The sequence below is a fragment of the Zeugodacus cucurbitae genome, chromosome 3, assembly GCF_028554725.1.
Source record: "Zeugodacus cucurbitae isolate PBARC_wt_2022May chromosome 3, idZeuCucr1.2, whole genome shotgun sequence".
In the NCBI taxonomy this organism is placed as follows: Eukaryota; Metazoa; Arthropoda; class Insecta; order Diptera; family Tephritidae; genus Zeugodacus; species Zeugodacus cucurbitae.
Window position 1 is genome coordinate 31,738,029 of NC_071668.1, and position 24,697 is coordinate 31,762,725.

At 36.3% G+C, this 24,697-nt stretch overlaps 2 protein-coding genes and 1 long non-coding RNA gene across 6 annotated transcripts; 1 reads left to right on the top strand and 2 right to left on the bottom strand.

Moving 5' to 3' along the window:
* Window positions 1-7,617: 7,617 nt before the first annotated feature.
* Window positions 7,618-17,385, bottom strand: Cul3_2 (cullin-3). 4 transcript variants are annotated; one of them, XM_029045644.2, is made up of 12 exons: window positions 17,261-17,385; window positions 15,643-15,975; window positions 13,766-14,149; window positions 13,447-13,710; window positions 12,892-13,389; window positions 12,664-12,834; window positions 12,400-12,570; window positions 12,203-12,317; window positions 11,982-12,133; window positions 11,702-11,925; window positions 8,802-8,940; window positions 7,618-8,729 (listed from the first exon to the last, which is right to left on the bottom strand). In XM_029045644.2, exons 2-12 carry the CDS (start codon window positions 15,700-15,702, stop codon window positions 8,577-8,579), a joined length of 2,331 nt encoding a protein of 776 aa, XP_028901477.1. In that variant the 5' UTR covers window positions 15,703-15,975; window positions 17,261-17,385; the 3' UTR covers window positions 7,618-8,576. The 4 variants fall into 4 exon arrangements, with proteins under 4 accessions (XP_028901477.1, XP_054082255.1, XP_011194865.1 ...); XM_054226280.1 differs by lacking the exon at window positions 17,261-17,385 and adding an exon at window positions 16,198-16,346; XM_011196563.3 differs by lacking the exon at window positions 17,261-17,385 and having other exon boundaries at window positions 15,643-16,125.
* On the top strand, window positions 16,694-17,212 carry LOC105220145 (small integral membrane protein 20). The gene is made up of 2 exons (XM_029045646.2): window positions 16,694-16,977; window positions 17,060-17,212. The coding sequence occupies exon 1, from the start codon at window positions 16,756-16,758 to the stop codon at window positions 16,963-16,965; it is 210 nt and encodes a 69-aa protein (XP_028901479.1). The 5' UTR covers window positions 16,694-16,755; the 3' UTR covers window positions 16,966-16,977; window positions 17,060-17,212.
* A 676-nt stretch (window positions 17,386-18,061) lies between the features above and the next one.
* On the bottom strand, window positions 18,062-19,982 carry LOC105220147 (uncharacterized). Its single transcript, XR_008470182.1, has 3 exons — window positions 19,054-19,982; window positions 18,257-18,962; window positions 18,062-18,199 (listed from the first exon to the last, which is right to left on the bottom strand). It is a non-coding gene; the product is annotated as an uncharacterized LOC105220147 (long non-coding RNA).
* Between the last annotated feature and the right edge of the window lie 4,715 nt (window positions 19,983-24,697).

Genomic DNA, 24,697 nt, shown 5'->3' on the forward strand with positions numbered 1-24,697 from the left:
GAAAACATTGAGATATCTGAATTAATCTTGACACCATGAGAATTGCAGATGTTCTATAACTAAGCCACAAATATAGTTATAAAAGTACAATTGTATACAGAGAATCACAGGACTTCTTAAGTTTTTTGTATATAACGGCCAAACTGTTAAGCTTATCAACCAAACTTACTGGAACATTTCTCTTTAACACCTTATTATACAGCCTTAGATAGCAAAAAGCGAATTTAGCAAATTTTAGTAAATCTGTGAAATATCTGAAATTCAGAGTAAATTTTTTCCTGATTGCAACGTGCCCTAGTTTTTTATACTCTCGCAACAAAGTTGCTAAGAGACATGTCTGTCTGTCCGTCCGTCCGTCTGTGCAAGCTGTAACTTGAGTAAAAATTAAGATATATTGATGAAACTTGGCACACTTATTTCTTGGCACCATAGGAAGGTTGCTTTCGATGATGGGCAAAATCGGACCACTGCCACGCCCACAAAATGGCGAAAACCGAAAACACATAAAGTGCCATAACTCAGCCATAAATAAAGCTATGGAAATAAAATTGGTACAAAGTATCGCACTATGAAGGGGCATATTTGGATGTAATTGTTTTGGAGAAGTCGGTGTGGCCCCGCCATCAAATATTTTTTTTGTATGTATCTCGCAAACCAATAAAGCTATATAAACCAAGCTTTCTGCAGTCGTTTAATTTAGCCATTTCTTAATACAGTCCAAAAATGAAATAAATCGGATAATAACCACGCCCACCTCCCATACAAAGGTTAGGTTGAAAATTACTAAAAGTGGGTTAACTCACTAACGAAAAACACCAGAAACACTACATTTCACATAAGAAATGGCTGATCGAAGCTGCACTCAGATTTTTTTACAAAATGGAAAATGGGCGTGGCATCGCCCACTTATGGGTTAAAAACCATATATCAGAACTACTCGACCGATTTCAATGAAAGTTGGTTTGTAATAGTTTCCTTACATTCTTATGATATAATAGGCCAAATCGCTTCACAACCACGCCTACTTCCTTTATACCAGATCTTTGAAGATGATCTGAATCGGTTACTTTACAATATATAAAGTAAGCACTAGTTAAGATATCGATGTAGAACTTTGCACAAATACTACATTAATAGTGTGGCAGCCCCATTCTAAAAATCGCCGAAATCAGACAATAAGTTTTCAAGGCCCCAAATATCGAACATGAGGACCTTCTAACCTAATATTAGGGTTTCCAACTTCCAATGGACTTTATACAATATATATGACGAATATGTGGGTCAAATTGTGTATTATATAATATTAATACAGTTAAATAAATAAATTGCGAGAGTATAAAATGTTCGGTTACACTTAGCCCTTCCTTACTTACTTTATATTACAATTGTACCTAGTATACAATGATTAAATACTAGCAACAATTCAATTCTAATAAGTTAAAAATAATAATTAAAAGCTAAATGTTAGAGAAATTCATTTGCTGCTGCAGTTGCCTTCATAAGTCTGAAGGCCTCTTACGTTTCAGTCGGTTTTCTTGTTCAGCAGTTTCGATGAGTCTGGATTCTTCTTAATTTACATGCTGACTAAGCCTCATTTTGTGAGTATTTGCAAGTTTGGTAATTTTGTTTACTACTGAATTCACACCAAGATCACGGTGAAGGTCAGCAGATCTAACATACTAAGCATTAACTATACTTCTTAGTACCTTATTTTGGAAGCACTGAATGCAGGCAATACAGCTTTGACTCCATAGGCCCAAATTGGCTTTAGTACTTGATTATATGTATATAAACAGATTGTTTTCGATTGATAGCGTGGATCTCCTATCGACTAGATTTTAAAATTTAGCAAATTTTAAATCAAGCTCAACCCTTATTTTCTTGACATGCTCTTACCAGCGAAGCTTAACATCTATGGTGATTCCTAGAGACTTAGCACTATTGTGATGTGGTATAGGACTACCATTTATATAAATGGGTTGGAAATAAATAAAAAATTGGAGAATAACAAAAAATAGGATAGAAATTTGAACGCGAGGGACATTTTTTTATTCTTCTATCTTAAAGTCTACATTCATAAGAATGTTATCTATATCAATTTTTTTATAGAGATTTAAGCAGTAGAAGTGAAGTATAGCGTTTATCATCATAGAAAAAATTGTATTTAAAACTTTAAACGTGATTATGTCGAAACAATGTTTTCCCGAAAACGTCGTTGCGGATTCAAATTGTTCATAATTTATTTGTCGGGTCCTTGAACGATTAAATTTTTTGTTTAAATATCAACGTTATGCATTTTTCATTTCATCATATGAAAAAAGTAGCCTTTTTGAGAAATAGTCCCCGTTTGCAGAAATTTCAATATTTCAGTGTGTTTGATTTTATGCTTTCAGTTGAGCTAATGGACTGGAATCGTAGTCTCGGCAAGCCTCTTTGACAAAAAAAAAAAAACGCGTTTTGCGTAAAATGTCATTCTTTGACTTGAATTTGACTATTAGTATTATTTATGTTCTCAGGACGGAATATTGAGCGACTTGTGGGGTTTGATATTGGTTCGTCGAGAGAGGACTTTAATCTTCAATTGCCTACTCAGTCCAAAGTAGCACCTGTTGGCAAGAGTTATTCTGCGTTGGATTTCGAGGCTGACATTGTGGGTGTTGTTAACACTGGTTCCCAAGTAGACGAAACTATCTAGGACTTCAAAGTTATGACTATCAACAGTGACGTGGGAGCAAAAACGCGAGTGCGCTGACTGTTGACTGTTGATGACAGAACAAACGGCGCGGTTGTTGTAATTGTACACTCTTATAGAAAACTGTACCTTCTCTATTTAGCTCGTATTATTTTTTCCAGCAATAGATTGAAGAAGTCGCACGATAGTAAGTCACCCTGTCTGAAAATTCGTTTGGTACCGAACGGCTTGGAGTGGTCCTGCCCGATCCTGACGGAGCTTTTAGTGTTCCTCAACGTCAGTTTACATAGTCGTTTTAGTTTTGCCAAGTTCAGACATCTCGGTATATGGGGAGCTCCTTTTCGTGCTATCGAAAGCAGTTTTAAAATCGATGAAAAGGTGGTGAGTATCGATTATTCTCTCCCGGGTCTTTTCCAAGATTTGCCGCATGGTGTATATCTGGTCCATGGTGGATTACAGGTCTAAAGCCACACTGATAAGGTCCAATCAGTTCGTTGACGGTGGGCTTCAGTCTTTCACACAATACGCTCGTCAGGTTATATCCAATGTTGAGGAGACTTATACCACGGTAATTGACGCAAATTGTGGGGTCTCCCTCCTTATGGATTGGGCAGAGCACACTGAGATGCCAATCGTCTAATCAGACTTCCACCTTATTAGTTCTTCGACGCCGTATTTGAATAGCTCGGCCGGTAATCCATCGGCCTCCGCCGCTTTGTTGTTCTTCAACCTGGTAATTGCTATTCGAATTTCTACATGGTTGGGTAATGGAACATCTATTCCATCGTCATCGATTGGAAATCGGGTTTGCCATCTACTGGTGTTGTACTTTCACTGTCATTCAGCAGGTCGGAGAAGTGTTCCCTCCATAATACCAGTATGATAATGCTCCAGTCTTGAAACCTTCTGTAAATCGCCTCATCTTTTATAAAATTTTCGAGCATTACCCATGTCAACCAGCTTTTCAAGCTTTTCATACTCACGCATTTCGGCCTCTTTCTTTTTACGTCTGCAAACGCGTATCGCTTCCCTTTTCAGCTCTCGATATCTATCCCACCCCGAACATGTTGTGGTCGATCGGTCGATCGACCCTTACATGAGTGCACTCAGAGAGCAGGAGTGCAAGTCTAGTAGAAAATTTCTTGGCTGTCTGTTGCGATTGTAGCTTCCCGACGTCGAACCTTCTTTGTGTTTGTTGGCGTGCGTTCTTTGCTGCGCAGAGGCGAGTGCGTATCTTCGCTGCTACCAAATAATGGTCCGAGTCAATATTTGGTCCTCGGAGAGTACGCATGTCTAAAACACAGGAGACATTTCTTTCGTCTATCACAACATAATCGATTTGATTGCGCTTGTTTCGATCAGGGGACAGCCTCGTTGCTTGATGATTTACTTGTGCTGGAATCTGGTACGACAGACAACCATATTTCGGACTCCAGCGAAGTCGATCACAAGCCGTTTGGCGATGTTTCGTCGCAAAGCACGATTTTGACATCGTGGAGGGTGCAGCGCTCATAGGTGCGTTCTAGGCGCTCATAGAAAGCATCTTTGGTCACATCGTCCTTCTCTTCCGTTGGCGTGTGGGCGCAAATCAGCGATATGTTGAAGAACATCGCTGTTATGCGAATTGTCGATAGACGTTCATCTACCGGGGCGAATGCCAGGACTCGGCAACGGAGTCTCTCTCCCACCACAAATCCAACAGCAAATTTGCGCTCCTTTATATGACCGCTGTAGTAGATGTCACAAGGACCCACCTTCTTCCGTCCCTGTCCCGTCCATCGCACTTCTTGGACTTCTTGGATGGCGGTGATGTCAGCCTTTAGTTGTATGAGGACATCAACCAGCTGGGCAGAGGCACCTTCCCAATTAAGGGTCCGGGCATTCCAGATGCATGCCCTATATTCGTGATACTTAAAACATTTGCAGGGGTCGTCATCAAAAGTGGGGTATCTCATCCGAGGCTTTGTTTGGTCTTTCATTTGGGGATTTTTTTATGTGGTAGGTTCCAAACCCTACGCACAACCGCAGAATCGGGATTCGCCTTCTCACTTTTGCTCGCCTCTAAACGGATGTCTGTTAGCTACCAGGCGATACTTGGTCTAATACCGGAAGTCGTGAGCTGCTTGAGTCATATGCAGAAGAATCATTCTTGGCCACTCCCAAGTGAATGGTAATCCGAAACTTTCCTCACTTACGCGAACTTCCACATTTGAACCCATCCCCCACTAAGTATTCAATAAAAATTTGCTGCATACCTCTATAGAAAATCAAAACTTTCCCCATTTTCCCGCACCTCAACATATGTATGTATATAACCATTGCACAAAGTCATGGACCAAGGGAAAAAAAATTACCAAAGTCCAAATAAACCAAACGGCAACCGTAATAGGGATGCACGTCTATGCACCGATGTCACATTCCGCGAGGTTTTTCATTAAAATTTTAATTTTTACTGTTTCATAAAATATGCAAAGAATGGCGGTGACACAATGGAATCTTCGGATGAGTGTGAAACAGATCACCCGTTTGATATTTGGAGCTTTCATTAACTTTTGGTCCAGCAAAATATGAAATGTAAACTGTGAAATTTAACTACAATTACAACGACGAAATGTTGAAGAACAGAGCACGCAAAAAAAAACCGAAATACCGCTTGACAGTGAAAAAACTTTCCGAGTTGTTGTTTTTAATTCTATTATTTATTGAGAAAAAAGTTATAACAGACAACTAAAAATAAGTATAAATAAAATTTATCAACTTAAGACGTCATCATTTATTTATGTATCTAAAATTTAATTTTTATATTTACTAACTATTAAAATATAATAAGTTAAAAAAGTTCAAAAATACATAAATGTTTCGATACATCGATGTTTTAATGGACGATGTTTTTGATTTCAATATCTTTTGAAGAAACATCGATACATCGAACCATCGATCTTTCACATCGGGATGTTTGCATCCCTACATACAGATAATAAATTGTATGAACGTATAATTCTTTCTAGCCGTTAAATAAAGAAATAACATTAGAGATGGTAAATGTTGAACGTGAAGGATGAATCTTTGAATGTTTCGAATAATAAAATTTTTCTATTTATTGCTACAAATACCAATACTATATATCTACTTTTTACTAAAATTTCATTTTAAACACAGCACAAGAAATATATATGTACAGTAATCCCCGCTTAAGTGCTCTTCTTAACATGCAAGACTTTTGAGACACTTAAGCGTGAAAGACAAAATAAATCCCGCTTAAGTGCATCGATTTCCTTACAAAACTTATCTTATCTTTAGTACTTATCTCGGGTCGGCTTTAGTATAGTATCCCCCGATTTCAGAGTTAAAATGGGTATGGTTGGAAAGAGGACGATCTCCAGATTACGAATATATATAATAGTTGCCGCAGGAGACTTATAGTTTTCGAGATATTCGCATTTAAAGTTGAAAATTTCACAAATTTTATGTGGCGATATTTCGATTATTACATAACTTTTAATTTATATAATGCGCTTATTATACACTAACACTTCACTAAATTGTTTCCACATACTTATTTTATATCAATTGGTTTAATATTTGCTTTAAATAAGCATTTTAATTTTTAAACAATTTTGTTTATATGCACAATAACCATGTTGACAGATATCAAGTGTTGCCAAATCTACATATTTTACAAACGAATAAAAGTTAATAAAAAAATTACATGATTTATAGTACATTTATTCCTGTTTCTTGAAAAACCATGATATTGGGTGGACCAGAGTTATTTTCCAAAAGCGCGGCCGAAGGCCGCAATTACAGAAAAAAGCAATACGCGAAAGATTATTATTTTTATTTTCATTTGTTTGGTTATGGCAACACATGATATCTGTCAACCTGGTTAATGTGCATATAAACAAAATTGTGCAAAAATTAAAATGCTTATTTAAAGCAAATATTAAACCAATTGATATAAAATAAGTATGTGGAAACAATTTAGTGAAGTGTTAGTGTGTAATAAGCGCATTTTATAAATTAAAAGTTAACTAATAATCGAAATATCGCCACATAAAATTTGTGAAATTTTCAACTTTGAATGCGAATATCTCGAAAACTATAAGTCTCCTGCGGCAACTATTATATATATTCGTAATCTAGAGATCGTCCTCTTTCCAACCATACCCATTTTAACCCTGAAATCGGGGGATACTATACTAAAGTTTCCCCCTTATCTCAAGTACTTCGATCTTATATTTTTTTTTTTTAGAATGAAAGTCACATTTATTTCCTATTAATAACAAAAATACTTATAAATAACAATAAATATGGAAAAAACATTACAAAACAATGTATATGTACAGGCATTTAAGTGGGGAATTTTATATGTAAATTTAGAGAAAAAACATCGATGTCGCAAAATATGGTCACTTAAGCGGGAAAGTCACTTAAGCGGTGATCACTGTATATATTAATTAAAATTATACTACACACTTTAGTTTTAAAGCATAAAAAAATATGCCAGTTATTCAAAATCCAATTAAAATCTATAATGGTTATAATAGTTTGTGTTCGACATGTTGATTTGTTTATAATATAAATATAAAAAAAGATTGAAAGAATTATAGATAATACCAAACTTTTACAGCAACAGTTTTGGTTCGCTTTTGATTGAAATGACATCATAAATTTCAAGTAAATCAAGAAATACCATAAAAAGAACTATGACAGGAAATATCGCAAGCATATCATTCACTTCGTTGATATTTATGATATGAGGATGAGATATGAGGTGTTCTCGTACTCTTGCAAACTTTGGTGCAGGATATTTGCATTTCGTGTAATCTTTTAAGAGCAGGAGAGTTCACTATTAGCATTATTTGAATGATCATAAATTCGTTTCAGACCTGCCTTGATTCTTTTTTAATATTAAAACAACATAATTAAAATATTCTGTCTTAAATTTATTTAAGTGTATCATTATTCAATCAATTCATAAGTCCACCAAGTCTTATTCATGTTAGCGAAGTAAATCAAATCAATACATTTCAATTCTGCAGTATATAAAAAAGAAATAAGTGAAAACAAATAAAACCCTAAGCTAGTTTATTTGGGTCTGAGTAGATTTTATTTTCATCATTACCTTTCATTATATTTTACACATTACCAAATAAAAATTACCAAATCAAATCAAGTTTTTAGACTTTGTGAACTTTGAACTTTTGATTTCATACATTTGGTTGGTTCCTTTGTTCATATTGCTATTTGTTGTTTGTTATCTCGTAGGCCATGTTCGTGATTGACCCCCAACACATTGCGTAGGACACCCAATAACTTATTTTTAAATTTAGAACTAAATTAAAGTCACCGCTTCTACAATTTGACCAAAATTACTATCATCAAGTATCAACCACACAATATCGTACATAATCAACGATGACAAAGTAGTATGTGTGATATTTCAACCACACAATATCGTACATAATCAACGATGACAAAGTAGTACGTGTGATATTTGCACCAAAAGACCAATCATCTGTTGTAATAAGTAATTATTTGCATTCATTTGTAATAGTCAATGTTTTTCTTCTATTTGAAGTTATAAATCTATGAGAAATTTTCCAGAAAGTGGGAGTACGCACAAACAAAAGTCAATAAAGTAGGCGATGAGCGAAATCAAATGCTTAGATCGAAATTTTAGCGTGCAAAAATGGACCTATTCAGCAAAGTAGAAATGGCGAAAAAGTGAGATGAGAAAGTATCAACAGCGTTATCATATGTTATGTGGTGATGATGCAGCAGTACAACAAAGTTGTCATTTTCTACTTAGGACCCATTTTGCTATTCACGTCTGCTATTTTTCGTTTTTTTTTTTTTAGAGTAAAACTAGGTTTATGAGAGTTTAGGCCAAGTAAATATAAACTTTTCGATCTTCGGGCGTCCTGGCTAAATATTCCCTTTCGATAAGGCCTTCTATTCGCTTTTTGATGAAAACAGGAGACGGTAAGAATCGCGATTTCAATTGCGATGTAACATCAGATACAAGCAAATTGTGCTGGAATGAAATATATATATGAGAAGACTATATTATATATATATATATAATTGAGATGTATGATTTTCCTACCGGTAATCGTTTTCTTGCTTTCATTATACGAACAATAGCTGCTTCAATTTCATGTTTGCGATCTTCGTCTACTTTGCCCCGCGTTTCCTTGCGTTCAGGTTCAGTTTCTCCCTTTGCGGCAACGGTTTGAATCTTAACTCTATAAAAAGCAAATGCAAAGAATATTTGAATAATGCAGTATATGAGTATAGTAAATTTGTGAAATGTAAATAAAAAGTATATTGATAGAGAAATTTTCTGCATTCTTTTATCCTTAACCAAAAAATGTTATTTCCTGATCATTTTTGACATGGCTTTATCACTTTGTACTGATTTCGTAATTTCAAAATAATATATATGTATATATGTAATATATATAATAATATTTTATGAAAAAATGCATCTTGGGACCTCGCCAAACATAAATCCATGATGCTGTAATGTACTTTACGCTCTTAGAAACCAGCTAAAGAAGCCTATTAAAATAAATTGTATGATTTATTTATGGCAACACTTTAAGTACGTATGTATATAAACATCCTAACAAAACAATCAAATCGTTTAATATAAAGAGCACTTAATTAAATCTCTGTTAGCGATATTATCTTCCTTACTGGCTTAGACACAGAATATAGCCGAGTTGACAACAGCGCGCCATTCATTTTACTTTTCGCAGTTTGGCGCCTATTGGTGATACCAATTCCAACCAGGTCTTCCTCTGTTTTCACCATCGGATACTGCATCGATCACTTTCAAAGCTGTGGTGTTTTCGTTCATACGGAAACGTGACCTAGCCAGCGTAGCCGATGTCTTTTTATTCGCCGAACTATGTCGATATCGTCGTATAACTCGTACAGCTCATCGTTCCTCATTGTCAAAGTTCAAAGGACCATAAATCTTCCGAAAAATCTTTCTATCAAAAGCTCCTAGTGTTGTCCCATCGGATGTTGGCATCGTCCACGCTTCTGCACCATAAAGTAGGACGGGAATAAAAAGCGACTTGTAGGCAAGAGCGAACTTTACTTTTCAATTGCCTACTCAGTCCAAAGTAGCACCTGTTGGCAAGAGTGATTCTGCGTTGAATTTCTATGCTGACATTATTATTTCTTTTAACGCTGGTTCCCAGTTAAGACGAAAATATCTACAACTTCAAAGTTATGACTGTCAACAGTGACATGTGAGCCAAATTGCGAATGCGCTGACTGTTTGTTTGTTAACAGGAGATAATATTTCGCCTTGTCCTAGTTCACTACCAGACCCATTCACTTCGCTCCTTATCTAGTCAAGAAAAAGCAGAACTATTGCGCGGCGTGCTTGTTATTGCTAATGATATCAATATTACCGGCGTACGCTAGCATCTGTAAACTTTTGTAAATTATTGTACCTTCCTATTTAGCTCTGCAGCTCGTATTTTTTTCAACGTCATCACCATTACAACATGATCGATCTGACGATAGCCAAGTAGCTCGATGTATTTTCTTATGTTGGAATCTAGTACTACTGACAACATATTTCGGGCACCAGTGAAGTCGATCAAACTCATCAAACCCATTTGGCGGTGTTTCGTCATGCAGGCTGAATTTACTAATGGATACCTTCTTTGCCCACCCTGGCATTAAAGTCGCCAAGCATAATCTTCAGGCGCTCATAAAATGCATCTTTGGCATGGGCGCAGAACTTCGCAAAGGATGCGAATTGTAGCTAGATGTTCGTCCACCGGAGTGAATGCCTTGACGACTGATTTTCTTTCCTACCACGAGTTCCACACCAAATTTGAGCTCCTTCATTTGGCCGCTGTAGTAAATGCTTTACTCTTACGAGGACATCAACCTACTGGACAGAGACACCTTCATAGTTGTTAATAGGTTTGCAATGGTTGTCATCAAAATTGGGGTCTCTCAACCGAGGCCGTTGTTTCCTTTCCATTGGGCATGTTTTTTTTTTTTTGGTGGGTCCCAAACTCTACGCACAAAAGTAGAAGCGGGCTTCGCCTTCTCACTTTTGCTCGCCTCCAATAGGATGTCTGTTGGCTACCAAGAGGATCGTTCCTGACCATTTCAAATTGAACGGCTGTCAGGAACTTTCCTCATTTACGTGAACTTCTACACATGACCTCTAGCGAAATTATGGTATATTAAATTAAACGGTTTTCGAACTTTGAGTGACAAATAAATTAATACTGATCACAAAACATTTCTTCAAATTTCCGTTTATATTTATTGTTTTAAATTCCTATTTGTGTCCTTACGCAGATGTTAAAAATGTATCTGTCGTATTATTTCTTCTCAACTAAATATCACTTCCAATGACATGAGTGTTGTACATCTCTTGATCTGTGCGTTAAAGATGGACGTCAGAAAAGACAAAATACGCCATATTTTACATTTTTATTTCCTTTCTGAGGGGTGGCCGTTGAACGTCATGTGAAAACGGTCGTGGTCGTATCACTGTATGCTGGCGTAAAAGCCTGAAAGGCTTTGCTATATATTTGTTTGCGAGCGAATGGTTTTGCTGATGAAAATTCGCCTCAAGAGAAGCTTGTGAAAATTGACTGACACTTGTAATAGTTTTTAACAGAACATTATACGTATTGTCGGATTCAAAATTGATTGCTAAGATGAATGCTCGGTGTTCAGTGAGTGAAAATAAATTCTTTACATACAAGTGAGACTGACCGCAAGCTCTTTTCGAAACTTTTTGAGTTTAATAGTAGAACCGAAAGTTTTCACCTGAATATGTCTTATGTCATATTAATCAATTGTAAGCAGTTGATCCAACTTATTTTAAATTATTTAGATTAGTCATAACTGCTCCACAGCTGATTAAACTCACTTCAGTGTTAAATATTATAGTGCATTTTAGCATTAATCTGAATATGCAACCTGTCCTTGTGCATAATTTTTGAACATGATATTTCTTACCTGTGGAATTTGGAAACGAATGCATCATTTACATAGAATTCATCTGTTGGATCGATATCTTTTGTCTTCGTTTTTGAATTTCGCACAAGTAGCCGTTGTGCAGGTTTTCCCATTGACAGCGACTGAAGTGCCCGTACTAACTCCCGTTCAGGGATATCGGTTTCCTGTTGTATGTCCTCATACGTTAACATGTCACGGTTGTTAAACAGCATTAATACACACATCTGTAATTTATATTATCAAATTTTGTTCACACATTTAAGTTCCACAATTTAAATACCTGATACGTGGACACCTGTAGTATATGTTTGCGGGTATTTGTTGGCACCGTGCAACCATTTGAGCTGGAGGACATGCTTGAACTGGGACCGTCTTTATCTTTATCACTATCCACTTTGCGGCCATAAAATACTGCATTAATATAAGCCGTGCCTATTTTATATATAAAATAAATAATAATCTTTTCATTATAAAAATTGTATAGGCTTTTTGCGCCTTTACCCATTTGTGGTTGTAATGTTAACTGCCTGCCCGAATGCTTATCCAAATAAAACTTCTTAAATATTTCAAATGCCTCACGGGGTGCAGAGGGTATATTGCAGTTAGGTGTTGCAGTCTATGATTTTGGAGTTCATTTGTTTTAAAATATTCTATTCGGTAGTCCGGTAATAATTCGGTAATTTTATTAATGCACATACCTGAGTGGGCCAAAATCCTGTTGTTAGTATTCTCACTGTCAATTCAACACCCGATAATGATAGATTGTGTATATTTACATAGTTTTTAAACTCTTCCATTATGGTGTTTGACACGGACATATCTTTAAACATTCCTTCCAGCTTTGAGGTAAATTGACATCCACACTCAGTCTGCACAATATAGAAGACCACAAGGGTTGCGTTAAGTGTAGATATAAAAACAAAATATGAATATGTATTAAATAAAATGATAACATGCCATACCTTTAATTTTGATATCATATTTTTCTCAAAATCATCTGAAACTGATTTATTCAGGAGTAGGCGTTTGGCTAAATGAGTTTTGTAATAACGTTCGAAAACATCCTTCTCTAAAAGAAATCGGAAAAGGACCATAGTTTTGTCCAAAATTGTTTCGATTTCTTGTTCACTCATCTGTAATATTAAGCAGTTGTCATTATAAGTATATGATATAAAAAAAATAATACTTACACCTTTCCCACCCTTCTTGAGTTTATCATCAATAAATAAAGAAAGGTATTCGGGAGATTTTTGATTGAGATTTAAAAAATGCTCAAAATCCGCCGATATTACATTTTTAAATAATCGATCATTGTTAAATGAATGATGCAAAAATTGATCAAAACGATCTTTTAAATCAAGTAAATTCTGTACAAAAGTTATTGGATTCGTATTTCCATTTTCTTCTTCTTTCACTAAAATTCGGCCCTGTTCTCGCAAATATGACGACATTGTATCAGCAATTACTTTGAGACCTTCTTCTTTTAAACGTGAAAACAGTTTATAGGTACAGGCAAGATCTTCTGTTTTTGAATTTTTTATCATGTAAACAACACCAGAATTTTCCATTTCAACAATAGTACGCATATGTTTCTTAATAAGTTCATCCTCGACAACCTTAACGATACGTGGCTCCGTGTCTTTGTCTAAATACAGGGCTGCTCTTGCAGATTCTTCTTGTATACGAGCCTATAAAAACTAATACTCTGAAAAATTCTTAAATAATTATTATTTAATTAAAATTACCTCTACTTTCTTTATATAAACTCCCGCATTGTTCTCGTTAAGAAATTTATGTGACTCAAACTTATAAAAAGATGCAGACTGTGCAAGAAATGGTTTCTCAAAGTCATCTTCATAAACAGATCGCGTATTAATGCCCAATGACATGAGCATTTGACATGCATTTTTAATCGCTAAATGATTTATGGCTTCTCCGCTGCGCTCGTCCATAACCATTCCGAGTAATGTTTCTCGTAGAGCTTTTTGAATTTCTGAATAACGCACAATCTATATATATTTGTTTATTTAGCCGTGTTAGGATAAATTAACATATGAAACATACCTGATCTCGGAACAATATTAAGCCTAAATTATAAACATTATCCACTTCGCGTTGTTGTACATAAACACGATCCATGTACATCAATATATCACGTATCATTACCATAGAAGTTTGATGATCACTCCAAGCTTGATTTAACTTGGGAAGAAAGTTATTATGTAAACTTTCAAGTACATCCTGCCGCACCTTTTGCTCTAAATGTTCGGAAACCACTTCGCGCAATCCATAATACAACCGATTGCCATGCTTATGCAGCACCATATTGTATGCATTGCGATACAATTGCTCGAAAGATAAGCCAGAATTGTTTTTTTTCTGAATCTCCTGTATAGCATTTTTTAAGCTTGCCCAAATCGATTCCACATATTTTTCATCCATAGAAGCCTGTGAATATTTTAAAAATAAGTATCAGTGTTGAATTTAAATACTCTAAGTAATAAATAATTATGCTATAAATAACTAAGAAAAAATATTCAGCTAACATTAAAAGCGTTCGTTTTGTACTCCGGCAACCAAAGTGGGAACTTTCGTTGAACTTCGGTGAGTTTTTGATGTTTAGAATTTATGCCCACGGACACGCTGCAAACAGTCCCGACATGTAGCAAGCTTGTACTTGCACCAGCATATTGTGTAGATGATGGTAGAGTGCAGCGTGGTTCACGTGCAGCACTGCTAGCTGCTGTCGAACCCTGTACACCCACTGTTGTGCGTCCACGTATAAAAAATTTGCGATAGCGACCACTATTCACAGAACTGCTAGGCGAATGGTTGTTTTGACTGTTTGTGAATAGCAAACTTTTTTGGCGCTCTTGTGCTCCAGGTTTATTATCCTTGGGCATTGGTTTGCCGATTTGCCTTTAATGTTCGTAAGGGGACGAACGGCTGAAATCGAAATGTATGAGCAAATGTGCTGACCAACGTCGTTTTTAAAAAATGTCAGATTACTCAAAAAATTGCAAGTCTAATATAAACAAGTTGTCTTGGTTCAATGAAGTACGTTATAATCTAAGATTGAAAACTACTGCAAGTTAAATAGATGCTATTCGGCCAGTGGCGTTTTAATTATTTGTTTCCGCTTTTTCTACTCCCCTCAAAACGACGTCGTTGTCTCTTGTATCTATTTTTCTCAATCATTGGTTTGGATTTTATTAATATTCAAACATTGTTCCTCTAAGTGAATCCTATGTTTATGTATTTTTTTATCGTCAATATTATTTGAACCGTACTTTAAGTTAATACATCAACAATTGTTCAAAATTCACTTTTAGCAAATTTCTCTGTGCTTATTCCCGTTGAAAACAATGTTTTTAGTGGAATTATATGTCCTTTCTTCCTTGCTATAGTTCTCTGTCAGTTCTTTGTTAATTCAACAAATTTGAAACGGATGGAGTCGTTTTTCACAAATAATAATTTTTCTTTCTTAACTTCTTGAAAAATTCAATTTTTTTCAGAGACAAAAGATTTTGTTTTGACATATATTGCGCAGTAATCTATAGAAACCAAAACCATAAAGTACGGATTCACGAAAAAAAAAAATCTTCCAAAATAAAATAACAAATTAATCTAATCATTTCTACTTTTGTTAATTAACACCGCTAAATAACTATATAATTTAATCTTCGATAATTTATTTTTTATTTCAAACTTATTATGTTCAAAAAAAAAAAATTTGCAGTGCCACCTCTTTACAATCTATGTTTTTTATTGTATTAAATTAAATTTAATTTTATAAATCGGACTAAGTCTACTTATATGCAGTGTAGTAAACAATTGACTACATATGTATATACATATATAACAAAGAAAACAATATTGGAAGTGTAAGTAAAATCATAGATATACATACATATATGTTATTTTACAAAGAAGTGACTTACCGGAAAAGCTCGAATCCGCATCTTTCCCTCCTTCTTGGGAGCGGTGCCCCTCAAATTCATGGTATGTAGTCGACGACAATTTTCCTCCACTTTTTCTTCTAAACACACCAATATGTACGATGACTATTCGCCAACACAATCTTTCGCTACTGTCAACTGTTAGCGCTTCTATTATTATTATTCTTTATGAAATGTTTGATGTTGAATATTGGTCTTTCGATATTAATGTTTTGCACCGATATGCTACCAACATATAATTTAAAATATTCACGGCACTATATTCTCATAACTAAAAACTTTCCTTATAGTGCAATTTGTCCACGGAACATTTGTCTATAAATTGAAGAAAATACTAATTGACTCCGTCGAAAAAAAATCACTTGACAGTTCTTCTTCAGTTATACAAATATATGATTAATGGATTCACCCGGAGTTACCATTACAATTATTATTTCGACAAAAAAATGTTTCACAAAATTAGTATCCAAATACATTTTTTACCAGACCACACATAAAAATGAATAATAAACATTATAAATGTTAACCATACTTTACCAGAACTTCTCCACAATTATGATAAACTAAATGTTTGATTGCCTATGTATATTTTACCGTTGTAAAATAATTTAATTGAAATTGAATATTATAAATTTCCAATCTCGTAAAATTATTTTACATTAATCGAAATAATAGATGTGTTGCTGAAGCTGCAAAAATGAGCATAAAAGAGAGAATAGAAGGAAATGAATGCGAATATTGATGCAAAAGAATTCATCAAAAATATTGTCTAGCATATTTGAAAAAAATCCAATGAGACATATTTCATGTATCCTTTATTTAACATATTATACTAACAAAACACTTTAAAAAATTACGATATATTTTCTGTGTTTGTTTTATTTTTTCTATGGTTCTTTTTAATTTAATTCCAATTTCAACAAACATATACTATACACTCAGGCAACCCTCTCGTTAGCGAATGTCGGAATAGTAATGTGAGTCTTTACGTTTATCTTAACTCACCACATAGTAAGTGAAAAAAAAGGTAAATACAAGAAATTATTATTCCCTTAAGGTTATAGAAATACTTTTCTTAACAGTATATATGAAAATATGGTTTTTTTACGTGGTTGGAGATATGCAGCATTTATATCCTGCATTGTAGGCGGAATTAGCGTAGCACTTTACCCTATAATTGTTGAACCAATGATGAATGTCGAAAAATATAAAGAATTGCAGAAGCATAATCGTGCCGGAATCCGACAAGAGGAAATACAGCCTGGAAACATGAAAGTTTGGTCGGATCCATTCGGACGTAAATAGGGACTTACACTTGTAACTTTTTCATCAAATCAAATCATTAGAAACAAATAAAAATCATTAATTCAGACGTTTTATCTATTTTATATAATTTTAGATGTTGCCACATTTGAACATAATATAAGTAGTGAGGAATTGCACTTTTTTGCCTTTAATTCGGAACTAGTTCATAACTTTATAAAATATCATCGAATTAATAATGTCAATTTCATTTGTCTAATATATCTGATTTAGCACTGCTTTAGACACACATCAAACATTTTTTAAATTAAATAATAAATACATATTTCATCATTACCTAGCATGTAAATGTAAGTACATTTATAAGAACAATGAATTTAATCCTTAATCGAATTGAAAATAGTCTTGTTTTATGAGAAAATATAACAACGAAAACAAAAAACCACGTCAAATTCGGCAACCAATGAAATTTCAACACTAGTGTTACCTGATTTTTCTCATTAAAGAATTTCAGAGGAATTTCGGAGATAACTATTTGTGGTGAATATAAATACAACCTTGATGATAAGATCCCTGCAAGACAGCTACCGGCGAATTCTTTCGTGAAAAGCCAGGGAGTGGTACTAGCACTTTCAATGAAAGTTTCGATGCGATTCTTAATGACGAATTGACAAAAGTACCCGAAACTATTGTGTACGTGTGATCGTTCATACCTTTCTTGCAGATTACATTCATCATTTAGCAATTTATATATACCTCTTGCACAATTCGGGGAATGATCTTGGTACAATCACAGATGAAACACCCAAAACTGCGAACCAAAACTACATGTGCACTTTCCGTACTGTTCTTGATACAATCACGGATGAAAGACCGAAAACTGTGAACGAAAACCAACGTGCACTTTCAGTACTGCGACCAACAAAAGCTCTGAAACTATACCCGCTATTTTCGGTTAGTTCTACTAAAATCCGAAATGTGAATTTAATAAGAAAATAATTAATTATATTACATATTTATTGAAAATATCAAGTCATTTAGGTGTTATTATTATATATACTTTGTACATGTATTATCGTACTACATTATGTACATATGTATACCGTTTTGAATAGTTGAACAATTTGGCAAATATCAAATACCCCGTGCGGCCTGTATGTGTAAGGTGCGCACATAATGTGAGAACTCTTTTAGTTTCTTTAGGAGTTTTTGTAAGTTCTGTTCTCTCATTAATTTCACTAGTACTAGATTCGCCCAATTTCTGGGAGGAGGGTTTCTATAAAATATAAAGTAAAATTTGAATTTTTACAACATAAAAGTTGGTAATAATTACCTTATGTTTCAGGAATTCTAAATCAATCACGGACAACGTTCTAACCTTAACATTCATGCTCTTGCTGTAGTAATTCCATTGAAATAATTTCGGTGAATCCATGGCCTTGTAAACGATACAACAACGTTATGATTCCTCAATCCCAGGTGAAAATGAATCAAAAAAGTCCTCCTAATTAAATATACAAGAAGTTTTTTAATTTCTGTGATCACAAACATTCACTTAAATTTGCCTTCTGATTTCTATGTTTTAGCTGCTAATGGTACGGCCAACTGAGGTGCCGGTAAGTCCAAAAATACTGCTCTCTGCTAGAATGCACTCTAGCTCATTGGCAAAACCGAGTTGACACACGACTTGATGATAAACGGTTACAAAATCACCTAAACCATGCCGTTCCAATACTTCACGTGCTTGTTGCACTCGCACTTCGTGGATGTCAAGTGTATGTATGTAGATGGCCAAATGGTTTAATTGCATATAAAAAATGTGGCATTGGACCTGAACTAGTTCCGATTAACCTACATATAACTGAACCAGAACGAATTTCAAATTGAAAGACTATCATACTAATATATAGTGCGTAAATGGTTTGACTTCGATGTAGCAGCGTTTGCGTCCATAGTTCTAGATTTGCTTGTAGCACATATTTCTATCCCTTCGAGAGTTCTTCGCTGCTACCATAAGTGACACCAATTAGGTTATGTACCTTAAACGCCGTATGAGGTTTGAAATATATGTATGGAAATTTAATTAGAATTTAAGGCAAGATAATATTATTATATTCAACAATTATTTACGTATTCAATGGTTTCGCCCTTGATGTTGACCATTGTTGGCGTAGCTTTGAATTGACAGTGCGAGGAAGTATTACTGTATCACCCTCTTCAATTCCATATTTTGGCCTTAAAAAACTATTTTACGTTTTACTTATTTAAAAATGCGTGCTTCAATAATTTAAACTTTAATTAGGCTGCAGATCACGAGAACTTTGGTTGTTTTTTTCTATCATTCCGGGTGCTGTACGAGAGAAGAGTTGAGGTAAATGTTCATGCACATTTTGCCCTTTGTTACATTTGTGTGTATGTAGTGGTGTTATTAAAATTGCTTTGAATGTGTTGGAGTTTCAGTATACTGTTTACCCACTATTAGCAGGATTTTGAATTATCATAACTATTTTTGTTAAGTGAATTACTATTTCTTATACATATCTTAAAAATGAAAAAATTTATAAAAAATTTTCAACTATTTACAACATTGTTTAAATTTTTGTGCGTCGGATTTCTGTTATTGTTCGTGCTCTCTCTGGAGACAAAGAAGATTACTCCCTCTGCTCTCGTTTCGGAACTCAAAAAGAGCTCCAAAGAATGCTCGGTCCCGTTGTCGTTGTCGTTTTAATAGTAGTTTCTAAGTCGTTGTCGTTCTTGTCGTCGTTTCGTTCCTAAATTGGTATTCTTGAAGTATATCGTAACGCCTAAGAAAAGTTATCGAAATTTGTCTACATATTTTATATAGTATACTTTAAGGAGCTCTTTTCCCATATAAAAATTTCTTTCTTATGCAACGAGACACATTTTTAAAGCAGTCCTTAATGGATTTTATGCTATTCTATATTGACTCTAAACAACGTTATCACTGTAATTATTGTACTTAAGTACAACAATGTTAGTCTTCCATCTTTATTTGATTTTTTAAAAGAAGTAGTGGTGACATCTGCGTCCTCCAAACTTTTTTCCAAAATATGTTCTACTTCCAGCGTCCCATGCTCCTTGCTTCTGGCTAATCCGACTACTCTAACTAGTGGTCCAGCCAAAGGAGACATGGGTATCTGTTTATTAACTCCTCCTCTTGTTGGAGTACTATTTTTTTCTTTGTTTTGAATTTTAAGATCTTTCATATCTTAAATATATTCTTAGATATAAAAATGCAATTTTATTAATGCCAACAATTTCCGACGAGAGATGGCGGTGGAATGGATTTATTTTTTTTTTTTTTGGGAAAAAAATATCCCTCCCAAAAAATCTAAATTTAAAGGATCTATCCCTTTTCTAAAGTCTTTGGTATTTTTCCATTTCAGAAATTAAAATTTCAAACTGTTTCCGATTTGGAATTTTCATCTTCACTTCAAATATTCCTTCAAATAACCGCGTCGTTTCTATGTCGCTCACAATTATAGCAAAACAAAACAAAAAACGACTGTTTCTATGTCGTTTCTATAGTCGTTTCAAATTGGGGAATCTCAATTTATTTTCGATAAATGTCGTTAACGCCAACAGGAATGCCAAATAGGCGTTCTTAAGTCGTTTTAAAACGATAACGACAACGGGAATAGGGGCGATTATTTTCTTTAAATCAGTAATCTGCAACCTAATTAAAGTTCAAATTATTGAACCACTTTTTATATAAGTAAACCGTAAAAGTAAAAAAACCTCCCCAATGAAAAAACAATCAGAGCCTTTTGATGACGACCCCTGCAAACGTACTAAGGATCATGATTTGAGGGCATGCACCTGGAATGTCCTAACCCTTAATTGGGAAGGTGCCTCTGTCCAGCTGGTTGATGTCCTCATACAACTAAAGGCTGACATCACCGCCATCCAAGAAGTGCGATAGACGGGACAAGGACGGTCGAAGGTGGGTCCTTGTGACATCTACTACAGCGGCCATATAAAGGAGCGCAAATTTGGTGTTGGATTTGTGGTGGGAGAGAGACTCCGTCGCCGAGTCCTGGCATTCACCCCGGTGGATGAACGTCTTGCCACAATCCGCATCAAAGCGAGGTTCTTAAACATTTCGCTGATTTGCGCCCATGCCCCAACGGAAGAGAAGGACGATGTGAGAACGTACTTATGAGCGCTGCCCCCGCCACGATGTCAAAATTGTGCTTGGCGCTTAACGCCAGGGTGGGTAAAGGTGTCTTTGGCACAACAGTCGGAAAATTCAGCCTCCATGACGAAACATCGCCAAACGGCCTGAAGCTGATCGACTTTGGTGGGGCCCGAAATATGGCTGTCTGTAGTACCAGATTCCAGCACAAGAAAATTCATCAAGCAACATGGCTGTCCCTTGATCGAAACACGCGCAATCAAATCGATCACGTTGTGATAGACGGAAGACATGTATCCAGTGTTTAAGACGTGCGTACGCTCCGAGGACCAAATATTGACTCGGACCATTATCTAGGAGCAGCAAAGATACGCACTCGCCTCTGTGCAGAGAGTGCAAAGAACGCCCGTTAACAAACACAAGAAAGGTTCGACGTCGAAAAGCTGCAATCACAACCGACAGCCGAGCGATTTTCTACTCGACTTGCACTCCTGCTCTCTGAGAGCACTCATCAGCATCTCGATATAAGGGAGCTGTGGAACGGCATCTCAAACTCATTGCATACTGCTGCAGCCGAAACAATTGGTCTCCGGCAACGTCAAAAAACCAGTTGGTACGATGAGAGTTGTCGTTCCGCAGTGGAGAGAAAACAGACTGCCTACCTTGCAACGTTGCGAAAGACCACAACACGTTCGGGGTGGGACAGATATCGAGAACTGAAGAGGGAAGCGAGACGCATTTGCAGACGTAAAAAGAGGCCGAAATGCGTGAGTATGAAAAGCTTGAAAAGCTGGCCGACATGGGTAATGCTTGAAAATTTTATGAAAAGATCACTCGATTTACAGAAGGTATCAAGACCAGAGCATTATCATGTAGGGACCGAGGAGGTAATCTGGTAACGGATGTCCAGAGCATACTGGGATTATGGAGGGAACACACTTCCTGCTGAATGGCAGTGAAAGTACACACCAGGAGATGGCGAAACCGATACCCCAATCGATGACGATGGAATAGATATTCCATTACCCGACCATGAAGAAATTCGAATAGCAATTACCCGCTTGACGAACAACAAAGCGGCGGGGGCCGATGGACTACCGGCCGAGCTATTCAAATACGGCGGCGATGAACTGATAAGGTGCATGCATCAGCTTCTTTGTAGAATAGGGTCGGAAGAAAGCATGCCCGACCCCACAATCTCAATTACTGTGGTATAAGTCTCTAAGGTTTTGTCGAGAGTATTGTGTGAAAGACTAAAGCCCGCCGTCAACGAACTGATTGGACCTTATCAGTGTGGCCTTACACCTGGAACAATGGACCAGATATTCACCATGCGCCAAATCTAGGAAAAGACCCGAGAGAGAAGAATCGACATTCACCATCTTTTCATCGATTTTAAAGCTGCCTTCTATAGCACCAAAAGGAGCTGCCTTTATGCCGCGATGTCTGAATTTGGTATCCCTGCAAAACTAATACGGCTATGTAAACTGACGTTGAGCAACATCAAAAGCTCCGTCAGGATCGGGAAGGACCTCTCCGAGCCGTTCGATACCAAACGAGGCTTCAGACAGGGTGACTCACTATCGTGCGACTTCTTCAATCTATTACTGGAAAAAATAATACAAGCTGCAGAGCTAAATAGAGAAGGTACAATCTTCTACAAGAGTGTACAGCTACTGGCGTATGCCGATGATATTGAGATCATCGGAAGTAACAACCGCGCCGTTTGATCTGCTTTTTCTAGACTAGATAAAGAAGAGAAGCGTATGGGTCTGGTGGTGAATGAGGACAAGACGAAATGTCTCCTATCATCAAACAAACAGTCAGCGCGCTCGCGTCTTGGCTCCCACGTTGAAGTAGTAGATAGTTTCGTCTACTTGGGAACCAACGTTAACAACACCAACAATGTCAGCTTTGAAATCCAACGCAGAACCACTCTTGCCAACAGGTGTTTCTTTGGACTGATTGGGCAATTGCAAAGTAAAGTCCTCTCTCGACGAACAAAAATCAAACTCTTCAAGTCGCTCATTATTCCCGTCCTGATCATGGACCGAGCCGAAGCGTGGACGATGACAACATCCGATGAGATGACTCTTGGGGTTTTCGAGAGAAAGGTTTTGCGTAAGATTTATGGTCCTCTGAACATTGGCAACGGCGAATACCGCAGACGATGGAACGATGAGCTGTACGAGTTGTACGACGACATTGACATAGTTCAGCGAATAAAAAGACAGCGGCTACGCTGGCTAGGTCATGTTGTCCGAATGGACGAAAACAATCCAGCGTTGAAAGTGTTCAATGCAGCACCCGCTGGTGGAAGCAGAGGAAGTCTTCCACTTCACTCGTTGGAAAGACCAGGTGGAGAGCGACCTGGTTACACTTGGTGTTTCCAGTTGGCGCCAAAAAGCAAAAAGGAGGAACAAGTGGCGCGCTCTGGTGGTTTCGGCTATAATCGCTTAAGCGATTTCTACGCCAAATATATATATAAAACGTAAAATATGAGTCAACAAAAAGGGCGAAACCATAAATACGTAAATGATAATTGAATATAATAATATTATATTGACTTTAATTGTAATTAATTTTCCATGCAGAATTTTCAAACCCCATACGGCGCGTGAAAGGTACGCAACCTAATTGGTGTCACTTATGGTAGCTGAGTACAACTCCGCGTTTTTCGTCTGAGCATTGACATTCTCCTCAAGTATATTACCATTCTTTTTATCTCTAATTTTTTACAGTTCTTTTGCAACGACACAACCACGGAAGCTTGTAGGATGAGAATCGCCGCAGTTGAACATTTGGCAGGATCTTTTTCGGCTTTGCTGCATTCAGTTGTAGGATGTTTGCCTCCACATTTCACATATCTCGATGGCGTATCGCAGAAGTTTTTTGTATGCCCAAAAGCTTGATGGTTTTTGCACTGAGGAATTAATTTAGAGGCTTTAATAGGCTCAACCTTGACAACAGTATTAAGAATGCTTTTGATCTCATAACCTTCCTAATGTCTCGTTAGCATCGAATACTACTAAAAACATATCTAGCGGTTCTATAGTCTTCCACTTAAGTTTGTTAATTGCATCCTCCAACACATTCAAAGAAACCCTGTAGTTCGGCTGGTGTCAAGCGATTACCAGAGCGCGAATTCTACTAGCGATTTCATGCATTACCGGTAGTTAGTCTTTTCGCTAATGATTTGTAATACAACGAGGCATCGAATCTGAAAAAACCCACCCCTAAAAACGAAACTCAATGCGTATATGAAATTGCAATAACAACATTATTCCGATTGAACGAAAAGTGTGCGATTTACTGATAATATACATATGGAGGATGGGATCATGTGTAGAAGTTCACGCAAGTGAGAAAAGCTTTTGATTGTCACTCACTTGGGAGTGGTCAGAAGCGATTCTTCTCCACATGGTTCAAGCAGCTCACGACTTCCGGTTTTAGACCAAGTATCCTCTGGGTAGCCAACAGACATCCGTTTGAAGGCGAGCTAAAGTGAGAAGGCGAAGCCCGCTTATGCGGTTGTGCGTAGGGTTTGGGACCCACCACATACAAACACCCCCCAATGAAAAATCTACGAAAGCCTCGGATGAGACACCCCCCTTTTGA

Bases quoted from the DNA above. Each gene is read 5' to 3' on its own strand.
- LOC105220145 (XM_029045646.2), top strand. From the start codon at position 16,756: ATGGTTTTTTTACGTGGTTGGAGATATGCAGCATTTATATCCTGCATT.
- Cul3_2 (XM_011196562.3), bottom strand. From the start codon at position 14,604: ATGCCCAAGGATAATAAACCTGGAGCACAAGAGCGCCAAAAAAGTTTG. The intron at 14,150-14,247 runs GTTAGCTGAATA...AAATATTCACAG, and splicing joins ACAAAACGAACGCTTTTAAT to GCTTCTATGGATGAAAAATA. The intron at 12,134-12,202 runs GTAAAGGCGCAA...TATATAAAATAG, and splicing joins AACATTACAACCACAAATGG to GCACGGCTTATATTAATGCA.